The sequence below is a fragment of the Somniosus microcephalus genome, chromosome 10 (genome assembly GCF_052327205.1).
Source record: "Somniosus microcephalus isolate GS21.2 chromosome 10, FLI_Smic_1.0, whole genome shotgun sequence".
Classification (NCBI taxonomy): domain Eukaryota; kingdom Metazoa; phylum Chordata; class Chondrichthyes; order Squaliformes; family Somniosidae; genus Somniosus; species Somniosus microcephalus.
Window position 1 is genome coordinate 183,856,384 of NC_140996.1, and position 23,131 is coordinate 183,879,514.

The window sequence follows — 23,131 nt, forward strand, 5'->3', positions numbered from 1 at the left end:
GTCCAGCGACGCTCTCCTCCAGAGCACTTAGAGCCTGGTAGTGGGGCCGTCCACCACCGGTCTCCAGCCGGCTGTGCGCATTTCTTGCCAGCTTGGCCTGCAAGAGAAAGGACGGACTCTATGTACAGTGTGGTGCCCTGTTGCTGTGTGTACTGCCTCCCATGGTGGAATAGCCTGGCCAGTGTGGTCAGTGCAGAAAGTGCTGCTGATGATCATGCCAGTGGCACTGCTGCGTGAGGAGGGCTGCCCATTATGCCTTTGAGGTCACTTTGCCCATAGTGTGAGGCTCACATGCAAGGATGAGGAGGACAGTGGAAAGGGTACTCACCTTCACCAGCCGACAGAGGTCATTGAACTTTTTGCGGCACTGGTCCGCAGTCCTGGGCACATCTGAGTTTGAGGAGACCCTGCGTCCGATGCTCCTCCAGGCTTTCCTGAACTCTCTCCTGGGAGCCTTTCTGCCATTGTCCGGGCACAAGATGGGTCTTCTCTCCTGGACAGCATCAATCAGCACCCTCAGTGCATGGTCTGAGAAGCGCTGGGCTCTTTCACGGGCCATCTCCATCTGTTCTGGCGCTATTTTGTCCCACCAGCACTGTTGAGGCCTAGCAGCAGGGCTCCAGTGTGCAGGGCGTGGCAGCAGTCAAAGTTGACCCTTCCCCCTTTAAGAGCAGGCCGGCGTCAGGGTGTCTGCTGTCAAGCAACACATGACCGCACCTGCGCTGCGCCCGGCATCGGCGTTATCAGGCCGCAGCGCCGGTTTAGCGCCGGAACCGAGCATTGCAACGCCGGTTTCAGCGCTCGCCAAAACTCTTGGCCAAAACCACTGAATTTCGGCGCGGTTGCCTGCAGTTTCCGGCGGGCGCTAAATTTACCGAACGCCCGACTTTAGCGCCCCAAAACTGTGCAAACTGAATTTCTAGGCCCTAAAGTTTGACCTGAGAAGAGATAGATTCAGGCAGGATGTAAGAAAACAAAAACAACTTGTTATATGGCACCTGCAAAGTAGCAGAATCTCCCAAAGTGCTGACATTACTGACTGTGTGGTTGGTTATTTTGTTAACTGAGGGAGCTGATAAGAGGCAAGTATCTGCAAAGTGTGCACTGCACTTAAGGTGGACTACTTCACTTTACATGACTCAGCAGTGCATGCAAAACTATTCACAAAATTCCTGCAGCAGCCGGCTAACTTTAGAAACATATTAACTTTAGACTTGAAACCATAGCCAGCTTTTGCAAACAATTTCTGTTTCTTATTCAACGACAAACAGCCTGAGACAGTGGTGAACACCGAGTGGCGGGTCCTAGGTAACTGCACTAGATCCTGACAGAAGCCACAGTTTAGTTTTGCATGTGACTTATTTCCCCTAAATCCTGCAGCACTGCCAAGGGCGTTTCTTGCGTTCGTCAGCTGTATTTTGTGCTTTTCAGTCCTTTATCTGTAACGCAAAGTGACATCAAACCAAACCATGATATTAATGTACCTGGATGGAAAATTTCATTGAATAGCAAAGCCGAGAGATAGGACTAAAACCCTGTGCAGCCTGTAAATGTCTCTGAATTGTACTGTTTTATGAATTTCTTTAATTTATCACATCTATTTAAATTCAAACCTTAGACTGTTTTTCACAAATACCATGCCGTCAAGCAAGCAAGGTGACGAGGCAAATAAATTTTAATTGTCTATTTCACAGAACCATCTTTTTTTCTTTACAAATAGGATTTGTGTGGTCACGCTTCCGTGATCATTGGTTGCTGTTACTTGCTTCTTGAGCTCATCTTGCTCATAACATCACATAAACTGTAATGTTAGTGATGATAATAAAGAGAATTCAGGTCCCGTTGAAAGATCGCTTACTGTTCTGGGGGTAAACCAATTGCTAGCTCTGCAGAAAACACATCTCCAAAGTCTTGGGGTGGCCTAATTTAGAAGTTCGTCAGTAGAGAGGTTTTGTCCCCTGCACTGTTTCTTGTAGAAATACGGGGGGAGGGAAATCACACTTTGTTAAATAATTTTAACTGCCTAAGAAATCTATTGGAGCTCCTGATATTCCTTGCCGATGCTGGTTTTCAGCTCACCATTAGATTCTGATCACTATATACTTGGATCCTATCACTAACTCTCATCTGCTTCAGAATATGCTAACCTGGGTTTGCCCACATTCTGTATTAACTCAGACATAAGCGTGATAGAGTAAATAAGGACAAACTGTTTCCAGGGGCAGAAAGATCAATAACCAGAGGGCACAGATTTAAGGTGATTGGCAAAAGAACCAGAGGCGAGGTGAGGCGAATGTTTTTTTATATATGCAGGGAGTTAAGATCTGCAATGCACTGTCTGAAAGGGTGATGGGAGCAGATTTAATACTTTCAAAAGGGAATTGGATATATACTTGGAGGGATAAAGTTTGCAGGGCTATGGAGAAAGGACAGGGGAGTAGGACTAATTGGATAACACTTTCAAAGAGCCGGCACAGACACAATGGGCCGAATGGCCTCCTGCTGTGCTGGATTCTATGATAACAACGATAATTCTCCGTGTATTTGTCAGTGAGGCGGTGCATTCTTTACTAGTTCCCTCCCATCAACCTCACTGTTCTTCGTTGACCAAGAAGCTCCTTTGACACTATGGAGATCATGGGCTTGTGCTGTCTGCCCCCCACCCCTCCCCCCCTCAACAGACCAGTCTTGTTCCGCTGTATGCAACAAAAAAGAAAAATCGGAAGTGTGAGCGAGCGATCGAGAGATAAGAAGCGAGGCAACTTCCTTTTATTCTTAATACCTCCTGTGCTCAGGGACCGTGAATATGGATGTTGATGTTCTGGACAATGTGATCTTTTTGGGCACCATCACTGTGCTCAGTGCTCTCCAGAACGGTAAGAACTTGCAGCCAGTGTGCACACCTGCATTGAAGTTAATGCGCCTGGACTTCCTTTAGGAAAAGAGCTTCTGTTGACCAATCTTTTCAGAGCTGTTTGTACTCTTCTGTTCCAGTATTCTTTGCGTACACAGTGCAGAACGAATCCACCCAGAAGCGCTCGAGACATACAGCTTTCGACCGGGTCAGTGTTGCAAAGTAAGTCACGGAAACGATAAGTTTCTACAAACTTTGTATTAGTGTAAAGTGAAAAAAAAATCAAGAACAATAACCACTGTTTAAGAACGTTTATTTACAATAATAAGACTGTTTTAAAATTAACAGTGATATTTCATTAAGATAAGATCGACTCTTCAATCACTTTGAACTCAGGCTAGATTGAGAGAAATCAGCTACATAATTCTCAACAGTAATCACTGTTGCCAATTGCACTAAAATCAACGAATTCCCATAGAATTTAGTGAGTTGGTCACACCCAGGGAAGGGCTGCACAGGAAGATAGGAAATGGGTGACCACCAGGAGGAGCAATAGAAGCAGGCAGGTAGTGCAGGAGACCCCTGTGACCATTCCCCTCTCAAACAGGTATGCCGCTTTGGATACTGTTGAGGGGGATGACTCACCAGGGGAAGGCAGCAGCAGCCAACTTCCTGGCACTGGGGATGCTCCTGCTGCCCAGGAAGGGGGGAAAAGGAGTGGGAGAGCAATAGTGGTAGGGGATTCTATAGTAAGGGGAACAGATAGGCGTTCCTGTGGCCGTAGACGTGAATCCAGGATGGTTTGTTGCCTCCCTGGTGCCAGGGTCAAGGATATCACTGAGCGGCTGCAGGGCATTCTGGAGGGGGAGGGTGAACAGCCAGAGGTCGTGGTCCACATTGGTACCAACGACATAGGTAAAAAGAGGGATGAGGTCCTGCAGCAAGAATTTAGGGATCTAGGTGAAGGATTAAAGAGCAGGACCTCAAAGGTTGTAATCTCTGGATTACTCCCGGTGCCACGTGCTAGTGAGTATAGGAATAGGAAGATAGAACAGATGAATGTGTGGCTAAAGGGATGGTGCAGGAGGGAGGGCTTTAGTTTCCTGGATCACTGGGTCTGCTTCTGGGAAAGGTGGGACTTGTACAAGTCGGACGGTTTACACCTGAACCAGAGGGGAACCAATATCCTTGCGGGGAGGTTTGCTAGCACTGCTGGGGGGGGTTTAAACTAACTCGGCAGGGGGATGGGGTACAGAGTGGAGCTATAGCAGGGGGTGATTTACAGCCAAATACAGAGAAAAAAACAAGGCAGAGCAAATATGCGAAGGCAAAAGGGAATATGGCAGGGCTGGAAGGCATTTATTTTAATGCAAGGAGGCTTGCAAATAAGGTGGACGAACTGAAGTTGTTGTTGAACACATGGGAGTACGATATTGTTGCTATCACGGAGACATGGTTGAGGGAGGGTCAGGACTGGCAGCTCAATATTCCGGGGTATAGAATCTTCAGGCGAGACAGAGGGGGGTGTAAAAGGGGAGGGGGTGTTGCAATATTAATTAAGGAGTCAATTACTGCTGTAAGGAGGGATGATATATTAGCGGGTTCCTCTAATGAGGCCATATGGGTAGAACTTAAAAACAAAAAGGGGGCAAGCACTTTGCTGGGAGTGTACTATAGGCCCCCAAACAGTCAGGGGGAGATAGAGGAACAGATATGTAGGCAAATCTCAGAAGTGCGAAAATAATAGGGTAATAATAGTGGGGGATTTCAACTTCCCCAATATAAATTGGGATAGTCAGAGTGTGAAAGGCTTAGAGGGTGCAGAATTCTTAAAGTGCATCCAGGAGAGCTTTTTGAGCCAACATGTAGAAAATTCTACAAGAGAGGGGGCGATACTGGACCTAATTCTGGGGAATGTAGCCTGGCAAGTGGTGGAAGTGTCAGTAGGAGAGCATTTTGGCGACAGTGACCATAATTCGGTGAGATTTAAGGTGGTCATGGAAAAAGACAAAGACGGCCCGGAAATAAGGGTTCTAAATTGGGGGAAGGCCGATTTTAATATGATAAGGCAGGATCTGGCCAAAGTGGACTGGGAGCAGCTACTTACAGGAAAATCCACATCAAGACAGTGGGAGACTTTCAGAAGGGAAATAGAGAGAGTACAACGCCAACATGTTCCTGTAAAGGTCAAGGGTGGGACCAACAAGCAAAGGGAACCTTGGATGACAAGAGATATACAAAAATGCATTAGAAATAAAAGGGGGGCTTTTGGCAGTTACAAAAGACTAAAGACGGAAGAAGCCCTAGAGGAGTATAAAAAGTGCAGGGGCATATTTAAAAAAGAAATTAGGAGGGCGAGGAAGGGCCATGAAATAACACTGGCGAGCAAAATAAAGGAAAATCCTAAGATGTTTTATAAGTATATTAAGGGCAAGAGGATAACCAGGGAAAGGGTAGGGCCCATTAGGGACCAAAGTGGCAATCTGTGTGTAGAGCCAGATGATGTAGGCAGGGTTTTAAATGAATTTTTTGCATCTGTGTTCACTATGGAGAGAGACGATGCAGACATAGAAATCGGGCAAGGGGACTGTGACATACTTGAACATATTAGCATCGAGAGGGTGGAGGTGCTAGCGGTTTTAGCAGGCCAAAAAGTGGATAAATCCCCAGGCCCGGACGAGATGTATCCCAGGCTGCTGTGGGAGGCAAAGGAGGAGATTGCAGGGGCTCTGACACAAATTTTCAGAACCTCTCTGGCCACAGGGGATGTACCAGAGGACTGGAGAACAGCTAATGTAGTACCATTATACAAGAAGGGTAGCAGGGATAAACCAGGGAATTACAGGCCAGTGAGCCTAACATCTGTGGTAGGGAAATTATTGGAAAAAATTCTGAGGGACAAAATTAGTCTCCACTTGGAGAGGCAAGGATTAATCGGGGATAGTCAGCATGGCTTTGTCAAGGGTAAATCATGTCTGACAAATCTGATTGAATTTTTCGAGGGGGTGACTAGGGGGGTGGATGAGGGAAATGCTGTGGATGTGGTTTACATGGACTTCAGTAAAGCTTTTGACAAAGTCCCGCATAGGAGACTGGTCAAGAAGGTAAGAGCCCATGGGATCCAGGGTGCCTTGGCGCGTTGGATCCTAAACTGGCTGAGTGGCAGGAGGCAGAGGGTGATGGTCGAAGGATGCTTTTGTGACTGGAAGCCTGTGTCCAGTGGGGTACCTCAGGGATCGGTGCTGGGTCCCTTGTTGTTTGTGATCTACATAAATGATTTGGATGAGAATGTAAAAGGTATGATCAGTAAGTTCGCAGATGACACGAAAATTGGTGGGGTGGTAAATTGCGAGGAGGAAAGCCTCAGGCTACAGGACGATATAAACGGGTTGGTCAGATGGGCGGAAAAGTGGGAAATGGAATTTAACCCTGAAAAGTGCGAGGTGATGCATTTTGGATGGACAAATAAGGCAAGGGAATACACAATGAGTGGTAGGACCCTAGGAAGTACAGAGGGTCAGAGGGACCTTGGTGTACATGTACATAGATCTCTGAAGGCAGCGGAACAGGTAGATAAGGTGGTTAAAAAGGCATATGGGATACTTGCCTTCATTAGCCGAGGCATAGAATATAAGAGCAGGGAGGTTATGGTGGAGCTGTACAAAACGCTGGTGAGGCCACAGCTGGAGTAATGTGTGCAGTTCTGGTCGCCTCACTATAGGAAGGATGTGATTGCTTTGGAGAGGGTGCAGAGAAGATTCACCAGGATGTTACCTGGGATGGAGCGCCTCAGCTATGAAGAAAGACTAAACAGGCTGGGGTTGTTTTCCTTGGAGCAAAGAAGGCTGAGGGGGGACCTGATTGAGGTGTACAAAATGATGAGGGGCATAGATAGGGTAGATAAAGAGGAACTTTTCCCCTTAGTAGGGGGGTCAATAACAAGGGGGCATAGATTCAGGGTAAGGGGCAGGAGATTTAGAGGGGATTTGAGGAGGAACTTTTTCACCCAGAGGGTGGTTGGAATCTGGAACTCACTGCCTGAAAGGGTGGTAGAGGCAGGAACCCTCACAACATTCAAGAAGCATTTGGATGAGCACTTGAAATGCCATTGCATACAAGGCTATGGACCAAATGCTGGAAAATGGGATTAGACAGGACAGGGATGGATGGGCGGCGCGGACACGATGGGCCGAAGGGCCTCTTTCTGTGCTGTAAAACTCTATGACTCTATGACTCTATGAGAATTCAATTAATTCTGGTTGCAAAATACCTCAATACGTTCCAACAGAAATAAAGGGGGAGAAATTCGATTGGTTAGCACCTCCAGTTCGTGCCTGGGGGGCGCTAACAGGGCGCTAAGGGGTTAGCGACCGGGCACGGCGAATGCAGCGACGCCTGCGAACTTCAGTGGCAGTTTATCACTGGCGCTAACTCTTACCGCCTGGGCCTCTAGCGCCTCGCAGATCATGACGTCATAATGTGCGCCCCGGATGTGAAAATTGCCCCCCCCCCCGCCTGCTGTATCGCCAGGTGTGAACAATGGCACGAAGAGGAGGCGTTGTCAACTCGGCTGGCTGCTTGGGGAGCGCTAATTAAAGGGAATGGTTTTCAGGTAGACCAACCAGCTTGCACCAGTCTGGTGCCTGCTCAAAGTTTTTGATGTTTCATTGCTGCTAGATGTCCAAGCCCTCCACTTTGAGAGGGTGTTTGGGGCTGTAATGGCAGTCGCGCAGGTCGCCTTGCAACGCAGACCTGCCGACAAGTAGGTTGTGCACCATCACTGGCCCTTCCCTTGAAGCAAGGGAAGCAGCCTCTGATGCCATTAGCGATGCGCTCCAAATTGTTCAGCGCTCTGACGCTACCGGCCCCGCTCTTGGGCCTAGAAATTCAGTCGCGTTTGTGCCCACTTATTGGCTATAAAGTGGTTTGCGCCTGAAGTTTTTTATCGCCCGAAATTCAGATGGACCCTAACATCGGCGTTAGCCGGTAGCGCCGCGCCGGCACCGATGACGTCATCGGTGTGCGCAGCGCCCCGGTTGCAATGCTATTCCGGCCCGATGGCCAAATTCAGTTGCGGCCGCCTCGCCCGTGGCAGCCGCAAACAGCGTTTGTGAAACGGGGTCTTGCAGCTCCGAAAGGCCGGCGCATAAAGGTGGAGCGGCGGCCGGCCGCTTTCCCGGCGGCCGCCTGCCCGCACCTCCCTCCCCGGACTCCTGCACCACCCCCCCCGCGGCATTGATGTCTGAGTCCCGCGAGCCCGGCACTTCTCCGTGGTGCCGGGCTCATTTGCCGGGGGAATCCACCGGTGATCTGACGGCTGCAGGCAGCTCCTTCTTAAGAGAAGGAGGAGGCCTGCAGTACCCCAGCCTGCCGCATCGGGTGCCGCAGCGGGAGCTGGTCGCCTGAAAGTGACATTCATCGCCCCTAGCGAGGCGGCCAAACCCTGCAATAGCGCCCGCCGCCGTCTTGGCCCGTCGCAACTGAATTTTAGGCGGGCGCTACGGGAATCCTGGCGGGCGCAAAATTTCGGGCGCAAAAGACCTGGCGGGGCCATACCGAATTTCTAGGCCTTGGACTTTAGTGCCCTAAGAGAAGTGGTTAGCGCTTGATTTAGCGCTCCACTTCCCTCTTGGAGCTCTAAAGCTGAATTGCCTAGCAGGAGAGAATCATTAGCACCTGGCCTGCTTTTTCTACTTTTCAAAAGTTAGCGCCCCGACAGAATCTCTAGCCCAAAGTCAATCGATTCTATTAGAAAGGAAATACTTTCAGTAATAAATGGTTCTTGTGGGTTACACTAGATTGTGCTCGTGGTTTCTTACATGTTAATATAGTTTGCTCACCAGACATCCCAATTTATATCTTAAATATAAAGCAGAATTTTAATTTCGGTACAGGAGCCGTTCTCATTTCCATGGCATGAAGCTGTTCCATTGGGTAACCACGATAATAATTGCAGAACACCTACTGGTGACATACTGATTGTAGGGGAGGGAGCTAAAATATTAAATGAGACTTCATTTATTATGTGGCACAGATAAAGTAAACCTGGAGTATTACTTCAAAGTAGCTAAGGATGTAGGGCCACAAGACAATTCTAAACCTGTAAAAAGTAAACTGAAGTTTAAAACATATTAGAATTTCTTTATTCAAAAGGGCAATGAACGCTTGGAATCTAAGAGCTCGGAATTTCCAGGAAAGTTTCGGTGTAACTATGGTGTAAATGCGATGTTGTGCCATTTTATTCCAAGGAGATTTGTGCATAATTGATTTACTCTGGTTTTATGCTGAAACGTCAACATGCAGGAATGTCCTCGATCATATGCTGGAGTTCCACAATATGTCCATTTCAAGCCTCTGCTGCTCAATAACTCCGCCTTCCCCATGCAAAAGACCAGCTGTTGCAAGTTTCCTGAATTTACATGAATAATACACTGCCGTAGATTTAGCCCCAAAATTTAGAGGCAGCACAGCTTGAGGTCACCTGATATTAGCGTAATTGAAGTTTCTGGAGTTTGATACTGATTTTCTTTGCAATTTAATTTTTTAAAAATTTCACTGAGACCTTTAATCAGAAAGCAAAAAAGACTTGCATTTATATAGCGCCTTTCACGACCACTGGACATCTCAAAGCGCTTTACAGCCAATGAAGTACTTTTTGGCGTGTAATCACTGTTGTAATGTGAGAAATGCAGCAGCCAGTTTGCGCACAGCAAGCTCCCTCAAACAGCAATGTGATAATCAACATAACAAAAACAGAATATCTGGCAATTGAGGGATAAATATTGGCCAGGACACCAGGGATAACTTCCCTGCTCTTCTTCGAAAGAGTGCCATGGGATCTTTGAGAGAGTGCCATGGGACCTGAGAGAGCAGACGGGGCCTCGGTTTAATGTCTCATCTGAAAGACAGCCCCTCCAACAGTGCAGCACTCCCTCAGCACTGCACTGGAGTGTCAGCCTAGATTGTTGTGCCCAAGTCCCTGGAGTGGGATTTGAACCCACAACTCTACTGACCCAGAGGCGAGTGTGCTATCCAATATATTATTTATTGAACATTAAAAACATTTATAACATCGTGATCATTCCATTGTATCATACAAATCCATTCTGCTGCTCTGCACAGCCATTCCTCCACCACATATTAACATCAAAACCTGAATTTTAATTTGGCTCCCATAACATATACTAATCTATTGTACTTTAAAAATTCTTTAGTAATCATGGCTCCGAATAAGGGAAGTGTGCCTGATAATTCCCCCATTATTTAAGCTCCGGCCCTTCCCTCCTCTCATGCTCCTTCCCAACTTTCTGAGCAGCTGTTGCTTTTTCCTGCAGCCTCCGGCTCTTTTTCCCCTCCTGTTTGAACCTTCCCTGCAGTTTCAGCCTCTTCCTTACATTAGGTTTGGGCCGAGGAGCTGCCTCTTCTCCCTCCTTCTGCCCCTCACTAACCTTTCCCTTTCCACACGATGTCACCCCCTCCCCCCCCACTTCCATGTTTCTGTCCCCCTCTGACTCCTCACTCTCAAGCTCTTCTGTAACCTCTCATCCCTCATCAGATACAGAGGCCGCGATTCTGCCAGCGCTCAGAGGGTGGGTTTGGAGGCGGGTCAGAGGTTAAAGTCATTTTGATTGACGGGGGGTTTCGCACCCACCGTCAATCTGCCTCCAAACAACCTTCCCAAGTGTCGGGTCCCCGATTTGCAAATGGACCCGACACCTAACAGCGGGAAACGGATTAAAGGCAATTAACTGCCTATTACCAGGTAGTTTTAAGGCTGTTTTTCGATTTTCCCGCTTCTGGGTCGGGTTTCATGATGTCCGGACAACACGCCAGGTAAGTGTGGTGTGTTGAGAGTTTGGTCTGATGTTTGTGAAAAGATGACAGCTGCAGAAGTGTCAAGGATGCCATGTTGCACATGGTGAGTTTCAGTGCAAAGAAAATGTTGGTTACTGCATTTTTAATACATATACAGATTTCTTTAGCTTAAGTTTTTAAATCCAACTGTATGTCCAGTGCCACCTCATTGGGAGAACCTCTCTCACCAGTGACAGATTGCTTCTGTCATCTTACCTGCAGCTGCCATCTATTCCAGCATATGGAGGGAGTCATTGTTAGTGTTTACAGCACCTCAATGCTGTCAAACACTGAAAAATCAACTGTCAAAATAAAATTGTGCATGGTCCCTTTAAGGAAACCGGCAGATGACACCTCATCAAATGACGTAATCAGACCCGCTTCCTGTTAATTGGCCGGTATGCCCGCAGGCTTAACAAGGCCAATCAAGGGAAAATCACGTCTGTGGAGCGGAGGCAGCTGGGGCGGGACCGGAACCCAGAAACCAGCTGACCCACACCCATTCCGACATCGAGGAGAAAATCGCGGCCATAATCTCCCTTAGAAAGTCTTCCTGCTATCATTGTTTCTCCAACAGTGCCACTCCCTTCGGCCTCATCTCCACTGCTGACCCTTGCTCCCCATTTCTTCTCTCTTTGAGACAATGGCGCATCTGCACCTATCTTGCTCCCTTCTGGCGTCTTTGTCTCCCCGCTCCCTTCCTGCTGCCCCTTTAAGGCTCCTGCTTCTTGCACCCTCTCCTTGTCTTGCCCCCTCCTGCTCCGAGATGTCCGACTCCCCGTCTTTCTTTGGAGTACTTACACTTACCTTGCACCCTGCTCCCGTCTCCTCTCTCCCCGCGGATACCAGATTCTGTAGGGAAAGCCGAGCCATATTATGGTGTGTTTTCCACCATCTCCATCCTGTTCTCTGCTCTGCAATTTTCGGCCTCTTCCTGCACTCTTCTCCTTCCATTCACCAGCTGTGGCCTCCACCTAATCCACTCCTCCACTCACACCTCCTGCTCCTTCTCCCATCTCCTCATCACTCAAGGGGCTTCCTTCTGCCTCACACTCACAGTGGGTGGGGTCTTTGTGACACACCCCACAGCTCTCCACCTTGCAGCTCTGAGCGATGTGTCCAGACTTGCCGCAGTTATAACAGTACAAGCCTGGACAGCTTCTTACAAGTTGGTCGTGTCCAAGACAATAATCACAAACCTTCACCTGGTTATCATCCAGTAACCGGAAGTACTGCACTCCTTCCATTGTCTCGAATTTCATGCTATACGGCAATGACTTCACCCACTCTGGGAACTGCACCTTTACATAACGGGTTTCATCTGCTACCCGCATTCCTGGATAGTATAACCTCTTTATTGACGAGCAAATTTTAATGTCCCAAGACTCCAACATTTTTATTAACATATCGTCCTCAATATAAACTGGCAGGTTTAAGAATGAAACCACGACCTCTTCAGAATATAGCAGAGATACCTCCAAGAACTTATCTCCAATCTTCAAGCTCAGTAAAAGTCTTTTCACTTCCTCTCAGACACTGACCGTCACCTCAAATCCAATGTTCGGCTTTGGTCGGCAGGTAAAGCAACTTCCCCCGCCACAGGCCTCATGTACCGCCTGGATAATGGCCCAGAAATTCGGGTCAGAGGCTTCCCACAGGTGCAAGCCTCCGACCTGCACTTACCTTGCGCGCCGGCCGTTGTGCTGTGGGATTCCAATCCTGGGCCTCCTCCAACTGCCGGCGCACAGTGCTTGCGTATCCCAGGGGCGCAGTTAGTTCGAAGCGTCCCCTGGGATCACGTGGGTCATGGAGAGCCAATGGTAGCAGGGAATGCCCATTCATAAAATTGATAGGAAGAGCTGTCAAAACTATAAATACTATGAGCCCCAAAACATAACTAAAACTTCAAATAAATTTTTTTAAAAATCACATTTTAAAAATAACTATAAATTACATAAAATAACTATTTTAAACAATAATTTAAATTTTTGAAAATATTAATTACATTTTCTAACGGGGCTAAAAATAAACTTACCTTTCTTTAAAGTATTTAAAAATAATAAACCTGTGGAAAAAATGTTTTAATTTTAATTAATTCACCACTTACCTTGTTAAAAGCAGGCCTTGCGCCTGCTTTTTAAAAGTGTAACTCCTGGAGACTTACCCTCCCGGAGAAACCTGCAAAAAAACGTATGTTCCAGGCGCACGCACTGCCTCTCCAGCGCACGCGTTCGACCTGTGAACCCCTTCCTTTAAGGGAACAGAAGTTCCGGTTTCCCACGCATGTGCAGTGCATGCACGATACCGGCACTTCCGTTGGGCCTACGGGTGAGTACCCATCGCATACTCACCCGTGGAGACACGAATTTCTGGGCCAATATCCCAAGCTCGTATCTCCTTATCCTCGCACTGAACAACCACCGTGTTTTCTTTTCCATACCTCCTGGGGTCTCGGCCCAAATCTTTGGGCCTTTTTTTCTCCCTTCCCCCAACATTTTCTCCCCTGATTAAATTCATCCTGGGATCATTGTCCTCTGAGGGGCCCGGCACTCCCAGGACCAAAAAGGCCCTAAAACCTGAAAAAAACTCACCACCAACTTTTTACAATCTCACTCCAACTTCCTGCAGCAATCAAGCACCCAGCAGCACCCGCTCACTCCTAGCCCCTCCCACCTAGAGAGTGCTACCCACTAAGCCACAGCTGACATCTGGTGCTTAATGAGGTGATAAAATGTAAAAGATGTTGGGATTGAGAAAAGAAATTAAAGATCAGAGGTCTAATGATTCCGCACAATCGATGACATAAAGACATGGCTAAATTGTTGATGTGTAGCTGCTGATGATGTGCTTTCACTGTAATCCTGATTGAGATTGCAAGTTTCTATCACAACACTTTCAATTTGAGACTAAAATGTTCGGGTTCTATACTCTTATTAACATGTTGTGCACTTTTTCCACCTGATTTTTGAGTAACTAGCATAGCCAGTAACTAGCTGTGCCTATGTAACACAGAATGAAAGGATACCAGGTAATTTTTAACCTTACTTTCTTAGGTTTTACCCTTTTAGCATCCTCTGTATCAGGCACCATTTTCTAGCTGAGAAAGTAGGCAAACTACCTGTTCCTTGTGTTCCAGCAATGCTGCTCTGTAAACTTCTGTTAAGTTAAGTCAAATGCTGATTGACCCAGTATTTCTGAAGAAAGAGCCTGGCCTCATTTGCTACATTCTCTTCATAATCTGGGAGAGATCGTGAATTTGGCAGGTAATGAACTCTCAGCCTGACACTTTGTGACACAGACTAACTTCCAACTTTCCTTTTTAAAGTGATCCTAACACCTCACTCAGCGCATACATTCATATCAATTCAATCAGCTCCAAAATCACCCAATTTTCTCAATCACTAACTTTACTATTCAGTATTTCAAATACCCTCTTGGCATCTAAACACCACAGGTATGGTATTGGACAATGTGATATAATTTAACCACACAATTGATTGGCATCCCATTGTTTATATGATGCCAGTATACTGCCAGAGACTGGTAGCACAGAACTGTATTTTTCACATTCTGAATTTTGCACAATAAGAAACCCATGTCATAAGTCATGGAAGCATCTGGATGATACTTCTCAGAAGCAGAACATGAGCAGGAAACTTCAAGAAAGGGATTTCCTCTTTAGCAATACACTGCATGGCATAAAGTTGCACTCATATTTTTAAAGTCTCAAATTATGTGATGCCACATCTGGTTTATTTCATGTTATAGCAGACCACTTTTTTTTAAGTGGTTGCTTGAAATATCAAATCTTCTTCAGCTTTAAAGTTCATAAATACACAAACTATTTTCGCAGAACTATTCTGCTCTCTTGTAATTTTGCCGCCTTACCTCTTTTTAATGACAATGTTACGATATAGTTTCACAGACACCATATTACCTCACATAAACAGCTATTGCTCTTATAACCTACTTGTTGAGTTATTTGACTGTAGCAGTGGTCACAACCATGGCTAATCCTGCTCTCACCAAATGTTGACAACTGCATTTTTTGTCTTTCCAGCATGGCTAACTAGTTAGCAATAAGAAAGTGGAATTCTGGTCAATATTGACAGAACAAGAGCTCAAGTTAATACTTCAGGTCTGATTTTCCTCCATCCCCCCCACCCCCAATGCATCTGGCGCTAGTCAGACAGAGCACACCTGAAATGCGTTCCTCCTGATATGACCTGAACTTGGCTGGATTTCAGGTTCAGGCCACATCCCAACAACGTGCAGCCTCAATTGAGCTTCAAGCCCCCTATCCAATCCATCACTAAGACTCCCTATTTGCACCTCTGTACATTTGCTTGCCTCAGCCTTTACTCCACTCCAATTGCTGTTGAAGCTCTCAGCCATGCCTTTGTTACTTCTCTAGCACTCTAATCCTCAGCCACTAGAGATCCCTCCTATACAAATTCCAACTCATCCAAAACTCTCCCAGGTGCATCCTATTTCTCACTTAGATCTCATTTGTCTGTCGCCCTGTCCTTGCCGACCTTCATTGGTTAACTGTCCCGCAACACATTTTAATCAAAGTTCTCATCCTTGTTTACAAATCCCTTCATGGCCTTGCTCCACACTCCCACTGCAACCTCCCTCAACCCTATATGCCAGCTGTGCATCCTCCCCTCCCTCCGTATAGCCATGCATTCCGAAACTCTCACACTAACAACTTCCCTCCCCACCTTCAAAAGTCTCATCAAAGCTATCATTCAACAATGCTTTCTCTTATCTCTTCCAACTCTTCTGCTACTGCTTCACATCCACTTCTCTTGTGTTTATGATAGCAAAGGCCCTATATAAATGCAAGTTGTTGTTAAACTGTGACAGGCATGGGACCGTACTATGAAAATAATGAGAAAAATGGAAACTCCAGGAAAGAAATACTTTTCCAAAATATTAATGCCTAGAGCTCATTCATTCCTTCATAGTTAACATGAATCCTTTGCTCGAGTCTGGGTGTCTGTAATAATCATTTATTCAGCACAGGCGAGGGGAAAACTGGGGGAAGAAATTATCAAGATAATAAAAAGGTCAAATTTATTGTTGATGATAAAGCTAGACTCATCTTCACACTGCTAGAATCGTATATCTCGATATGGCCAATTTTCCATTTCATAGTCTTCAATGTCATGGTTTGCCAGTTTAAGTTCCTTTGAAGTTGGAGCACTATTACCATGTGGGAAGGTTTTTATTAAGGCTTCAGATTTTCATGACCTTATTTTTAACTTCCCCATTAATCATTGTTGTCACTTCCCTATCTTTGGCTGAGCAATGTATATTTGAAATAAATCCTTTAAATGATGTAGAGCACTTTTTTATTATTCATTCTCGGGACGTGGCTGTCGCTGGCAAGGCTAGCATTTATTGCCCACTCCTAGCTGCCCTGAGAAGGTGATGGTGGGCTACCTTCTTGAACCACTGCAGTCTGTGTGGTGATTCTTTATAGTGGTTTCATACAACTGAGTGGTTGGCTAGCCCACTTCAGAGGACAGTCAACCACATTGGTGTGGGACTGGAGTCAGGCATAGGCTAGACCGAGTAAGGGCGGCAGGCTTCCTTCCCTAAATCAGTTCGGTTTTGAACAAGTGCTTCACTATAACTTCATTCAATTGTCATTGCAGTTGTCCTTTTCTTTATATTTCTATACATCAAGATTGCTTCCATAACTTCATGTATGTAACTTTTCAATTCAAACAGTTGCATTCCTCTCAATTTTCCTCATAATCCTCAAATATTGTAGATGCATTTCCTACCATTTCATTTGTGATCAGGAGGCCTATATAACTGAAATAATATAGCTACTTAACCACGGTGACCAGGCAGACAAATAGATGAATCTTTTTCAGTCTCAGTGAAAAGAAACATGTCTTTCTTTAAGATGTTGCAAGTTTCTGGGGAGCTTTGTGTAGTAACAGGGGAATTTCTAATACCAGTATTTATTCCAATTGCCTAAATGAATGTTGTTATCCAATGATAATTCCAATAAAATAATTGCTATAATTGGACACTGCACCTTAGAAAGGATATATTGGCCTTGGAAGGAGCGCAGTGCAGATTCACCAGAATGTTACCAGGGCTTCAAGGATTAGATTATGAGGAGAGATTACCATAAACTAGGCTTGTATTCCCTGGAATATAGAAGGCTAAGGGGTGATTTGATTGAAGTTTTTAGGATTTTGAAAGGAATTGATAGGGTAGACAGAGAGAAACTTTTCCCTCTGGTGGAGGAGTCTAGGACAAGGGGACATGACTTTAGAATCGAAGTCAGACCATTCAGGAGAGACGTTAGGAAACACTTCTTCAGGCAAAGGGTGGTAGAAGTGTGGAACTCTCTCCCACAAAAAGCAGTAGATGCTAGCTCAATTGATAATTTTAAATATGAGATCAATAGATTTTTGCTAGACAAGTGTATAAAAGGATATGGAGCCAAGGTTGGTGGATGGAGTTAAGATACAGATCAGCCATGATCTCATTGAATGGTGGAACAGGCTCAAGGGGCTGAATGGCCTACTCCTGTTCCTATGTTCCTATAACATTGCAAGCAAATTCATGTTGCCTTTGATTACATTTTCTGTTTTGTTTTTAGCCATAACTGCATTGAGGTTTATCCCACGTTTCTTGCTTTACTGTGGACTGCTGGACTTTTCTGTAGTCAGGGTAAAGTATAATTCATATAATTTACATATGAAGAATCCACCTGTAGTTTGTGAAATGAAAACCATGCATTTCTGTTATTCTGTTACTTCACTTATCTCTATTAATATTCCCTCTCATGCCTCTGACATGTTTTATAAATAATTCAGGTCATTTTGAGACTACGGTAGTATTTTGTATCAAAAATAAAGCATCATTATGGATTATTCTACAATAAATAAAGGGGAATTAATGGCTGATATTAACTTACAAAGTACTAATTCTTATCAAAAGGTTGTAATGCTTTACAATGTGAGAACGATGGGCAAGAAGTTTATGAAATTTCAGCAACACCTCAAGATGTAATTACTATCCTAAATTCACAACATTTAAGGCTCGATTTTCCTCAATTAAACCTCCACAATTACCTCCAAAATGAGGTGGTATAGCAGAGGAAAATCAAGGAAAATAGTGTGGGAAAGCTACTGATATACCCCCACCCCACTTAAATTTATCTCCTCCCACCCCCGCAGGGAAGGCCTCTGGCTGCCCTTTACCAACCTGCTGCATATCAGTCATGGTGGAGAGGTGGGCCAGCAATCTGCCCGGCTTTCAGGCCTTCCCCTCATATTACCGCTGACCCCAGAGGCTGCCAGGACAGGGATGATAGTAATCGCTGGAGTAACAGCAGAAGTCCCAGTGATGACCATTTTGGAGGGAGAGAGCCCAGTATTGGGCACCTCACCCTCTACTCTGTCCCTACAATATTACTTCTTTAGGCCTCAGCTCAGACTGAGGCCTAAAAAAAATTAATCTTCAGATCTTCGAGGCTCTTCTGCCCCTTTAAGTGGCCTCCACTTGTGCAATGGGTGTCACATTGCAGCAGCACCTGCACCTTCCTCTTTCTCAGTGGCAAGCTTCCCTTGGTGACAGAGATCCCACTGGGAGCCTGAACTCCATACTTGATGATTCCCAACCCAAGAAACTAGATTGGAGTCACAGAGAGGGTTGGTGCGGCAGGCAGAAGACCTACCCCAACTGTCCTATGGTGGCAAGAGGGAAATCCAACCCTTTTATCTTTTATAATATGTAGTCTGAAAAGTTAACAGCTTTGAATAACTCGTAAGGTATGTTTAAAGTCTAGCTCAGCATCTTACTGTTAAGCTTGTAGCTTTAACAATAAGATAGCCTGATCTCATACAAACTCATCCTTCCAGAGTTGGCCATCTTGCCTCCCTCTGGTCACCTGTGCTCAACTCTGGGAATGCCAGCATGATGAATCTCCATTCGTAGATGAGGCATCCATTCCCTCCTCGGTCATTTGCCTCTCCGCTGGGTTGAAAAAACTGTGTTTAGGCCATTTTTCCAGGGTTTCTGTGGCTCTTCTGCCAACATTATAGCAGATGATCAGGAGAACCATCATGAAAATCACCCCCACAATCTTTAATTCCATAAGGTGTAACCCCTATTCAGATAACTGACCAATCTGAGTGAGATTTCACTTTAGGTGTCAACCTTCTTAAAGTGATACATGTCAAGGAATTATAATGAGCCAATTTTAATTATAAGACTTTTTGTAGCTCATTACACCTTTTACTTTCCTGGCCTTAAATAATGATAAACCCAGACAGTACCAGATAAAAGTGGCATTCCTTTAAGTCATTCTCTGTCTTGGCATTCCTTTAAGTCATTCTCTGTCTCTCTTTTCTTGCTGAAACTGCATAACCTAAATGTTATCTCTGGGTTTGGGACTTTGACAGCCTAGGTCTACCAGCTCTGGCTGTGAAACATCCTTTGTATTCCGACTGCTGAAGAACCCATAATTCTTAGAATTGACTCTTTCTGTTTTCTTAGAGTTCAGTGGAATTGCTGCAAAGACCATTTGAAGTGGGCATCGTCTAAATTTGCTCATATTTTCAGGCTACTGTGGTTAAGAGTTGATGGCTTGTTGTTTTGCAATAAATAATCCTGTTCTGTGATTTAATTTTTGTCAGCTCCTGCAGCCTTCGCTGGATTGTTGTATTTGGTGGTGAGGCACAAATACTTTGTGGGCTATTTAGGAGAAAACAGTCAAAGGTAATGGTTACTTTTTGTTCCACAAACACTACTTTAAATGTAGATCTGTAACTTAAGGTATCATTGATATTAGTCACCAGAATTCTTGTCTTTTGTATTTAATGTTTCAATTACTTTTTTTTTAAATGTGATGAATTTTTGTGCTTATTGGGTAAAGGTTGAGATGTTGATGCTGAGGAACAGAAAATATTCTCCAGTTTTGTTACTCTTCTTTTGTACCAGGTCAGGTTTATCGAATAGCCAGTTCCAGAATAAAGTTCTCTTTATTCTGTCCCAACCACAACCTCAGAAGAGTGCCCCCCACTGCACCACCAGTCAGCCTCACACCAGTAAGCTTCTAGAGGCCATTATACAGGATAACATTTTTCCACCCAGCCCAATCGACAAACTGCCTGTGAGCGTTGGTTCAGCTCGCCGATCAGATGAGGTCCAGCTCTCAAAATGGCTCTGACCTCATACTGAGAACATCAGGCAAGCGGTGCAATCGCACTGCCCACCTTTCTCATGGAGTTACCGTCAACTCTGTAGTGTCTCAACATTGCCCTTTAACTCCTATCTTATTTTGAAACAATTTCCTCTTTCATCCAGCTGTCTAAATGTCTGGTGTTATTTCCACATCAGTAGGGTGAACATTGTGATTTCCTCATCCTTTAACAAATACCAAATCTTCTGCAATCAAGTCCCTTTGTTCAAGTGTCGGCAATGGTCCTATTTTGTAGCTAGATTTTGAAAACTTTATCATGTTGCCTCATTCAGGTCACTGTGTAGTGATAAATCTGCCACAGTTAAATCACAAATCTAAGTCAATGGAAAGTAAACTTGGGGCAGGGTGTAAAATGGGCATTTAAGCTGATCCCATCTATCTGTTGTTGGGGGGAGGGTTTAGGTTAAAGTTACCCACTGTAAGAAGGATATTTAAATAGGGTACAACACAGATTCACTAGAATACTTTCTGCTTTGAGAAATACAAATACGAAGAAAGACTTGAAAAATTGAGGCTTTTTTCATTAGATCAACTCAGATTACAGAGCATTGTGATAGAAGTGTTTAAAATTATGAAAGGATGGGACAGGGTAGTTGGAACCAAACTTTTTCTAGTTGCTGAGATGTCAAGAACCAGCACCTGACCCCACTTGTCCCCACCTGCACCTGAATCAGACAGGAATGCCTGGTGAGATCAGACAAACCTGAGCCGATTGTATGCCAGATCCTGACTGAGGTACTAGGCATAGGACCACCATATTTAGGGAGTCCCTGCCCTTGGCCTAGCCCCCTTATATTGATGGCCTTGTAGGGCAGGCAGAGCCTCTGCCCACACAAAACCATACAGGAAACTCTATCTTAGGGCCAGGACCCAACGTATCCAGATCCTGGCAGAATTTGAGGCTGTTCTGGCAGATTCCCACTGGATTGATGATGGGAGTTCTACAGAACGGCCGCACAATTTTGGGGCCAGTATACCTCCACTACAGCCTTGGGTAACTGGGCAACCTGAGAGAAACATGTGCATTGTAGTCTAAATTATCATTGTTTTTAATACCAGTACTCTTTAATCCAATTGATCAGCTGGAGATGTACTTTTTGTGAGGGCAAGGCATCTGTATTATTGTTCTTCCAAAGATGTGACACTGACCTGAGTGAGGAGACCGAGGACTAATAAAGCTCAAGAGAGCTGGTTTTATGAATGCGTGCTTTGCAGCAGTGAGCTTTTTTCCCTTGGGGGCGCGTATCAGGAAATTGTGGGAGCACGCCTGGGATTTCCCAATATGCAGTCCCTGCAGGCAAGGCTCACCACCATGAAGCGGGCATTTGTAAAAATGTCTGTTCTTCAACTGAGCCGAATATTAATCATTCTTGGGGTATGACCTTTAGGTCACAGTGGTGTAACGTCAGTACCTCAGCTGCTGAGTGTGCTTGCTCACGAGCTACTTAATACAGATGGTCCTGTAGGCACTTTTATTTGTGGATTGTGATTTATGCAAACATATTCAGTGATTTTCTAAAGATGCATTTTAAATTCTTTTGCATTTCACTTATTTTTACAGCCTTCCTGGTTTCTTTTTTGGAAAACGTTTAATGGCATTCCTGTTCATCATGGCGACCGCTGGAATTATCAACTATGCAACAAACTACTTCTGTGGAATCAACTTTCTGTATTACATTCAAACAGCCACAAAAGCCTCTGCTGCGTTGCTTCTTATTCCCTAATCAAATAGGAGCCATTGTTAACGTAATCATTTAACCGTTAATGGCTCCATTCATTTGCTAGCATGTCTAACCATGTTCTATTTGTGGCTTTTTGATTAAAAAGTTAGTACAGAATTTAATGCCCACATTATTTCCTTTTATGATGTACCAATAAAATTCAACTAGAACTTAATTATTTTTCAGGACACCATCTTCTTCTTCTTAGGCAGTCCCTCGGAGCCGAGGATGACTTGCTTCCACATTAACAATGAGTTCTCAGGTGACTGACGAGTCCAATGCAGGACCTACAGTCTCTGTCACAGGTGGGGCAGACGGTGGTTGAAGGGGCGGGCGGGTGGGGTGCTTGGGTTGACGTGCGCTCCTTCTGCTGTTTGCGCTTGGCTTCTGCTTGCTCCCGGCGAAGAGACTCGAGGTGTTCGGCGCCTTCTCGGATGCTTCTTGTAAAGTCTGTGGGTTGTACAGTTAATAACGACACAGACTTCAGGAATAACAAACAAACAGGTCTTTACTATTCGAAGGTCAGGGCGAATCTGCCCCAGCAATCCTGCCACAACACTTATATACTGGTGTGGTCACTGTCGGTATTACAGTATACAGAAGCCAAACAAGTAGTGCCACACCTAAAGTAGTTCTCTTAAAGGTGAACGGTTACATACAATAGTTTCCTTAAAGGTAGACGGGTACATACACTACAATCCTCCCTTTTTAGCTTATTACTTACAGAGTCCCATTAACATACATATCTTCAACTTCATATAAAACACTTTACAGATATAATCTCGGTGGGAAACAGTTCACAAAGTCAGTCTCTGCGGAAACAGTTCACAGATTCAGTCTCCGATCTTGACTTGGTCCGAACAACATCTCTTTGGTGTAGCCGGTTCACATGGATAGTGTGACTCCTCCATAGCCTTTTCCTTGACGTAACAGCTTGAACTTTTGTCCTGTTGAACCGGCAGTGCCGACTTTTATAACCAACTGGCTGTCTTGATAATTTCCCACTTTTCAACTAATTTAGCTCCTTTCGTAGGTCCCCTCCTGAGCTGGTAGAAGTGATAATATTTTAGATAGTTATTGTCTTCTGCCTCTTCTTTTTCTTTTCTGCCTTTTTGAGACTCTCGGGGCTCCTTTCTCGGCTGCCAGCTGTAGCGCCACCAACTCTCTATGTTCCTTAGACCTTAAGTGTTTCATTCTGATTTCAGCACTTTGGGAGTTTTCCTCACAAACTGGGCAGACCAGATCCTCGTAATATTCAGTGTCACTCAACAGGTCATGGTAATATTCGGGGTCGTCCTGAGTTAGGCCAGCGAGAGGGCCTTCTACTTCCTCCTTACCCATCTGGACGTTAGCCGACTGTGGTTCCTTCCCTAGACATCTTTCTTGAAAAGACTTCCTCATACATTCATATTCATCACGCTCTTCCTGGGTTGTCTGCCATTCCTTCACTACTGTCCTCATTTGTGA

At 45.1% G+C, this 23,131-nt stretch overlaps 1 protein-coding gene across 1 annotated transcript; it reads left to right on the forward strand.

Moving 5' to 3' along the window:
• Positions 1 to 2,723: 2,723 nt before the first annotated feature.
• On the forward strand, positions 2,724 to 21,839 carry alox5ap (arachidonate 5-lipoxygenase-activating protein). The gene is made up of 5 exons (XM_085999304.1): positions 2,724 to 2,876; positions 2,995 to 3,076; positions 17,337 to 17,407; positions 19,378 to 19,459; positions 21,505 to 21,839. Exons 1-5 carry the CDS (start codon positions 2,807 to 2,809, stop codon positions 21,665 to 21,667), a joined length of 468 nt encoding a protein of 155 aa, XP_085855430.1. The 5' UTR covers positions 2,724 to 2,806; the 3' UTR covers positions 21,668 to 21,839.
• Positions 21,840 to 23,131: the final 1,292 nt, after the last annotated feature.